This window comes from Diaphorina citri, unplaced genomic scaffold (assembly GCF_000475195.1).
Source record: "Diaphorina citri unplaced genomic scaffold, Diaci psyllid genome assembly version 1.1 scaffold397, whole genome shotgun sequence".
Lineage (NCBI taxonomy): Eukaryota > Metazoa > Arthropoda > Insecta > Hemiptera > Psyllidae > Diaphorina > Diaphorina citri.
In genome coordinates, this window is record NW_007377832.1 from 201204 (window position 1) to 208810 (window position 7607).

Sequence of the window (7607 nt, forward strand, 5' to 3'; positions counted from 1 at the left end):
ATCGGGAGTTTATGGACGTTCATGACATAAACTGTTCGTTTTGTTTTATGACGGAGTCATATTATATTCTTCTTATGACTTGATGTGTCATAAATATATGACCTCTGGGGCCTGTGTCGGAAATTTCCACTTCACCAGCCAACACTCGAAAACCCTTTTTGAGCGAAGGAGAGTTTTAATAATAATTTTTAACTCAACAAATTTTCATTTCTACTTCGTCGCCCTTAGTCCCTTTTCTCCTACTCCTTCTCATTTCCTTCTTCCCCCTCTGTCCTCTACCAAGAGTTTCTCTCTTTTCTCTCCTCTCTCCTCGCATTCTCATTCTTTTACACTCAAAGAAAATGGACGAAAGGGTAATAGAGCGAAATTAATAATAAAACTTTTTCTTCTATCTCCCTGCCCTTCTTTTCTTCTTGGCTTCTCTAGTTTTCTCATCTTGTATGGCTTAGATCTTGTTTCCCTTGGTATTTTGTTTCTCCCCTCCAGATGAGCCTTTTTTCCTCGAAAAAAAAAGGAGGAGAAGAAGAAAGAGAAGAAGAGTAAAGAGCAGGAGAAAGGGATGAAGAAGAACAAGAAAATAAGGAAAAAACCAAGACGAACCAAGGTCGCGTTTATTTCTGAGAGTAAAGAGCAGGAGAAAGGGATGAAGAAGAACAAGAAAATAAGGAAAAAACCAAGACGAACCAAGGTCGCGTTTATTTCTGTACCTATGTACCTATTCTTCCATTTTGGCTTTGTTCAAAGCATGTCTGGTCTTGTGTCTTGTATTTTGTTTAGATATAAAAATGTTTTAATTTTATTTCAATTTATTAAAGAATAAAAATAAAACATTTTTATTTCTAAAGAAAGTAAATATTTCTAATTCAAAATGATGTTACACCTACCTCATTTTGTTTAGAAACAAATAATTAAGAGATAAAAATGAAGAAAAGGAGAAGAGAAGAAGAGGAGTGAAGAGTAGAGGAAGAAGATAGAAAAGTACGAAAAGGAGAAATAGAAGAAGCCTATTATTACCTAGGTAATTTTATTTTTATTCGAGGGTCTAATAAAAGATAAAGGGACAGGAGGCGAAGGATGAAGTAAAGGAGGAATAAAAAAGGGAAAGGGAGAAGTAAAAGAAAGGTAAAGGAGGGGAAGGGCGAGGTAAAAGAGAGTAATGGGGACAAAGGACGAGGTAAAAGAGGGAGAGGAAGAATTTTATTATTAGTATTTTTATTCGAGGGTCTAATAAACGATAAAGGGACAGGAGGCGAAGGATGAAGTAAAGGAGGAATAAAGAAGGGAAAGGGAGAAGTAAAAGAAAGGTAAAGGAGGGGAAGGGCGAGGTAAAAGAGAGTAATGGGGACAAAGGACGAGGTAAAAGAGGGGTAAAGGCGAGGTAAAAGAGGAGAAGGGTGAGATAAAAGAGGGGTAAAAAGGAGGGAAAGGATCCGTTGTCTCCGAAACCACCGAATCCGAGAGCCACGAGGGAAATTCAAATATTTTTATTTTCCTCAACATGCAATATTGTTTTCCTTTGTGAAATGGTGAGGATTTCCCAAAACAGTAAAATACCTGCCGACTTATTTATTCTTTTGTTTTTTCAACTTATGTACTTTTCTGAGAATCCCGGTCGTTTGAGTATAATTACCTACCTATGTAGATTTGTAGATATTATTATATGTATTTCAGGCGTACACAATGCATACCTAATTCATGGACAACTAAACTCAACGATGCGTTTACAGTATTTTCCACCAGTCACCAGTACACCACCACTTACACAAACAAATTCCAGTGGCTTTCACTTCATAATCCGCCACGGGCGAGTAGGTACCCTCACCACCTTCACGTCTCGAACATTATAGAGATATGTACAAACTTACATGACTCAAGTAGTAAAAGGGGGTTTTTCACTAGATTTCCCAAAGGTATGAGAGAGAGAGAGAGAGAGAGAGAGAGACTCTTTCTCTCCTTATCTTGGAGGTTTTCGAGAGAAGAAAATAAGAAAGCTAGGTAAGTTTTTCTGAATGAAAATTCCTACTTACCTTGTGGCTTATTCTCGCTATAAAGTATGAAATATATTATTGTGGTTAGACTGTTTTTTAAGATGTAGGTAGAGACAGGTAGACTTTTTTTTAGGATTATCCGCAATATGGTCGCCAAGCTATATGGAGATTATCCACAGCCTTGGGGGTTTCAACTTTTTGGATGGGAATAAATGGATTGGTTTTTTTTTTTTTTTTTTTTTTTTTTTTTTTTATGTAAAACTTTTTTTGGAATTTTTAAATTTACCTTTTTTTTTACCTTTTTTTTTTTTTTTTTTTAACATGTAATACATTTTTTGGAATGTTTAAATGTACCTTTTATTGTACCTATCTTTCCTTCTTATTATCCTTGACTGGGCCCAGCTTTTTCCCCCTTTTTCAAGAACAGGGGATAATACTGGTAGACTATTTTTTTTATTATTATTTTATTATTATTATTATTTTTTTTTAATTTTTACCTTAGCAGGGAACGCCCCACTATGACCATGGTAGACTATTCTTATACCAGTTTACTTAGATAAATTGCCATAGAACCTCGTTCATTTCAACCTCCATTATTTCAACCCCCTATTACTTCAACCTCAAAATCAGTTTAAAATAGGGTAGATATTTATTAACCATTTTCTTCTTTTGTATCTAAATTTTGCCTCCTTTTTCATTGTTTTATACGGAATTTCAATTATTTCAACTTTCGATCATTTCAACTACCCTCAGGCCCAATTTCATTAGTTGAAATAATCGAGGTTCTACTGTACATAATTATTGTGACTTTTTTCAGTTATTTATTTTTCAAGTTTTTTCATTGGAGAGAATTTGCAGTATTACATCAATATTGCCTGAGGCAAATATCTATTCAAACATTTCAAACCTATTTTTTTATTTAATTTTTATTATTTATTTTTCAACAATACCAAACGTTTTGAGTTGCATCCTTGTCACATTTGTAAACTCCATACCAAATTTCAAGTCTCTAGCTCATACCGTTCCGACAGTACAAGCAGTAGGTATAAGTCGTATAAACAAGGTATATTCTATTCTACCTACCTATGAATAATATCACAAATACCCATAGGCACTATGCTAAATAAATTGGTCTACCTGGAGGGAATTTAAACAGGGAGTAGACCAGCTTATTCTGGCTGGGGAGTAGACCAGCCTGAAATTCCCCTTGCTGCACAGTACAAACAAGGTAGGTATATTCTATTCTGACAGTATATTCTATTCTACCTACCTATGAATAATATCACAAATACCCATAGGCACTATGCTAAATAAATTGATCTACCTGGAGGAAATTTAAACAGGGAGTAGACCAGCTTATTCTGGCTGGGGAGTAGACCAGCCTGAAATTCCCCTTGCTGCTGAAATTCCCCTATTCATTTATGTTCCTATTTCAGCCCCTATGTCTAATAAAAAATTATTTTTCTTATCTTACAGAGGAGATCACAGCCAGCTTCAGAAGGTTTGGTCCCCTGGTAGTAGACTGGCCTCACAAGGCAGAGAGTAAATCATATTTCCCTCCTAAAGGATACGCTTTCCTCTTGTTCCAGGTAAGAAGTAAAGCGAGGTCAAATTATAAAGCGAAGGGCATGCAATCGTAAAATTTTTTTAGCCAAAACCAAATGTGAGCCCAAAGCAATCACCCTAGCTAGGGCTGATTGAGAGGTTTACAAAAAACGCCGACCCCGTCTGAACATAAAGTAAAGCAAGGTCAAATTATTATAAAGCGAAGGGCATGCAATCGTAAAATTTTTGTAGCCAAAACCAAATGTGAGCCCAAAGCAATCACCCTAGCTAGGGCTGATTGAGAGGTTTACAAAAAACGCCGACCCCGTCTGAACACGGGAAAAGGCGAAGAAGAATAGTATAAAACCGCACACCTGCATAAGCACTTGCTTTTACGGATGGGTACCATTTATGATGTAAATTGTATTTTTCCTTCTTCTTTTTCCCTTATTTTATAGTTGACTAGGGTTCTTATTAGTTGACTAGGGTATAATAAGAACCCTAGTCAACTATAAAATAAGGTAAGCCATTATCTAATTTGGGTGTCTAATATGAATCTAATTAATAATGATTCTTTTTTTTTTCTTTTAATTGAATAAGTAAAAAAAATACGATCACTACCTATTTTAGTGGAATTTTTCCCCATAACAGTTCAATCACCCATAAGTCCTTTAACTCTCCCCCTTGTTTCCCCCATCAGGACGAGAGTTCAGTTCAACAACTCATAGACGCCTGTATAGTGGACGAAGACAAGTGCTATCTATGCGTTAGCTAGGGCTTATTGAGAGGTTTATTGAGAGGTTGAACACGGGAAAAGGCGAAGAAGAATAGCGTAAAATGGCACACCTGCATAAGCACTTGCTTTTACGGATGGGTACCATTTATGATGTAAATTGTATTTTTCCTTCTTTTTATTATTTTTTCCCCCTTTTAATTGAATAAGTAAAAAAATACGATCACTACCTATTTTAGTGGAATTTTTCCCCATAACGGTTCAATCACCTATAAGTCCTTTAACTCTTCCCCTTGTTTCCCCCATCAGGACGAGAGTTCAGTTCAACAACTCATAGACGCCTGTATAGTGGACGAAGACAAGTGCTATCTATGCGTCTCCTCTCCCACCATCAAGGACAAACCGGTTCAGATTCGACCTTGGAAACTGACGGATGCGGATTTCGTGCTGGACGCTTCCATGCCGCTAGACCCGAGGAAAACTGTGTTCGTCGGAGGCGTCCCGAGGCCTCTCAAAGCTTGTGAGTATTGTTGATTTCATATAATACAATATGTATTTTATACTTTCGGCTACAATATTTATGTAAACTTCTCAAAGTGTCACCACACAAACTCTCTCCTGGTAATGGTGTACCGCCGTCTCACTGCCAGCTGAGGTGAGGTGCTCATCTTTATTGAATAGCTTCAAAGCTAAATTATTAGAGCCCAAATGTGGAAAATCAGTGGTTGGATGGAAGACCTCACGTAAGCGAGAACCCTGCCACTTAAAATAAAGCCCAAAAAAGTCTTATCATGGTGGTGCATAAAATTAGGTTTATTCAGTTAGCTTGAAATAGGTGATAGATCTAGTATTGATCATGTCAAAATAAGTTATATTCTAATCTCTATTCCATTCTAATATTCGCTTTCTTCATTCCCCTGAACAGTGGAGCTAGCAATGATCATGGACCGACTGTACGGTGGAGTTTGCTACGCGGGCATAGACACGGATCCCGAACTCAAATATCCCAAGGGAGCAGGCCGCGTGGCATTCGCATCGCAAGCATCGTATATAGCCGCCATCTCTGCCCGGTTTGTGCAGCTGCAGCACGGCGAGATCGACAAACGCGTCGAGGTGAAGCCGTATGTCCTGGATGATCAAATGTGTGATGAGTGTCAGGGCGTGCGGTGCGGCGGCAAGTTTGCGCCCTTCTTCTGCGCTAATGTGTGCTGCCTCCAGGTAGGAACTATAGGAAATGAACTGAACTACATATATAGACTCTGTAGGGAACTAAGACTAATAGTATTATTATTCTAAGATAGTCTCTTCTTGATCCCTTGAGTCCCGCTTCCACTTTCGTTAAGGACTATTGCACTGTAAATAATAAGATAGTATACTGATTGCTGATGAAATCCCATAACAGCTGATTAAAGTGGTCTCTTCTTGATCCCTTGAGTGCCACTTCCACTTTTGTTAAGGACTATTGCACTGTAAATAATAAGATAGTATACTGATTGCTGATGAAATCCCATAACAGCTGATTAAACGCCCCGAGATGAACATTCTAAGGTAGTCTCTTCTTGATCCCTTGAGAGCCGCTTCCACTTTCGTTAAGGACTATTGCACTGTAAATAATAAGATAGTATACTGATTGCTGATGAAATCCCATAACAGCTGATTAAACGCCCCGACATGGAATACTTATAAACTGTTGTTGCACACTTCTAGGGCAATTAATTCTTGTTTAACAATGTTGTTGTAAGACTGAAAATTCACTCCATTTTAACCGCAGTCTATAGCTCCTAAGCTTCTAAAGAAGAGATTAATTCTTGTTTAACAATGTTGTTGTAAGACTGAAAATTCACTCCATTTTAACAGCAGTCTATAGCTCCTAAGCTTCTAAAGAAGAAAAGATTCGTATTCCTATGTCTTCTTGAAAGAAGTTGGATTTTCTTTCATAATCTGGGCACAAGGTGTGGGTGGTGCATAGGATAATGCTATTTCGCCCGTTTGGATTTTCTTTCATAATCTGGGCACAAGGTGTGGGTGGTGCATAGGATAATGCTATTTCGCCCGTTTCTAAATGCTAACTACCCCTCCGTTTTTCTCCTCAACAGTATTACTGTGAGCACTGCTGGGCCACGATTCACTCCAAACCAGGACGCGAGTTTCACAAACCTCTAGTGAAGGAAGGAGCGTACGATTCACTCCAAACCAGGACGCGAGTTTCACAAACCTCTAGTGAAGGAAGGAGCGGATAGACCTCGCACTGTGCCATTCAGATGGTGACCACAATTCACTCCAAACCAGGACGCGAGTTTCACAAACCTCTAGTGAAGGAAGGAGCGGATAGACCTCGCACTGTGCCATTCAGATGGTGACCCCAGAACTCTGCTGCTATCGGAAACGCTCCAGTAGAATGAATACGTCACCATGTGACCCAATACACAACCTAGTAGAATAATACATTACTATGCGGAGAGCATCTTTTGTATGAAAACAAAATCTTCGACGATGATTTTTGTTTACCATGCAGAAGGTCCCGAGCTCGAGTCCCACCATCGACAAAAATTTGTACTCGTTTTTCGATTGCAAATATTTCAACGGGTTACTTTCTGATGTTAACGTGTTGACCCAGCACCTAAATGGGAAGTATTGTGTCTCTTATCGTGTGTGCAGTGGTTAAAGCGTTGGATATTGGATTTGGAGGTTGGTGGTTCGAGTCCTAGTCAAGTCACAAAATTTATCAAGGTGTAATATTTGGGGAACGATATTTGTGACAAGCATGCGTCTATCTTATAAGCGATAGTGCGCGGGTTGGATTCCCGCCCGGGGCGAATTTTATATAAAAAAAAATCGTTTTCGGAACGGCTTGCTTTCTCCTATCCTGTCGTTCGCCTCTCTTCTTTTTCGGGACGATAAGACTTTAAGAGTTACAGTTCCCTCTATCAAACCTCTTTTTTAAAGAACAATAATAATATTCTGCCTGCCTCTCTCTCTCTCCCTCTTTCTCTCTCTCCCTCCCATTTCTCTCTCGGATAAAAAGTTACGATGATAATATCTGTCAATATCGGGAGTTTATGGACGTTCATGACATAAACTGTTCATTTTGTTTTATGACGGAGTCATATTATATTCTTCTTATGACTTGATGTGTCATAAATCTATGACCTCTGGGGCCTGTGTCGGGAATTTCCACTTCACCAGCCAACACTCGAAAACCCTTTTTGAGCGAAGGAGAGTTTTAATAATAATTTTTAACTCAACAAATTTTCATTGAGTATACCAGCATGAATTTCCCTTGCTAAAAATATAGCAAAGGTTGAGTGCGAGGGGCATCCACTCGTAAAATTTGTAGCCAA

At 38.4% G+C, this 7607-nt stretch overlaps 1 protein-coding gene across 1 annotated transcript in view; it reads left to right on the top strand.

Annotated features, from left to right (window-relative positions):
• Positions 1–6536, top strand: part of LOC103508414 (cytoplasmic polyadenylation element-binding protein 2) — a 6949-nt gene extending 413 nt beyond the window's left edge. The window contains exons 2-6 of the mRNA XM_026823029.1: positions 3465–3577; positions 4576–4786; positions 5192–5484; positions 6363–6405; positions 6464–6536. Of these exons, the coding sequence (XP_026678830.1) occupies positions 3465–3577; positions 4576–4786; positions 5192–5484; positions 6363–6405; positions 6464–6534 (731 nt within the window). The 3' untranslated portion in view covers positions 6535–6536. The remainder of the gene's footprint in view (positions 1–3464; positions 3578–4575; positions 4787–5191; positions 5485–6362; positions 6406–6463) is intronic.
• The last annotated feature ends 1071 nt before the right edge of the window (positions 6537–7607 follow it).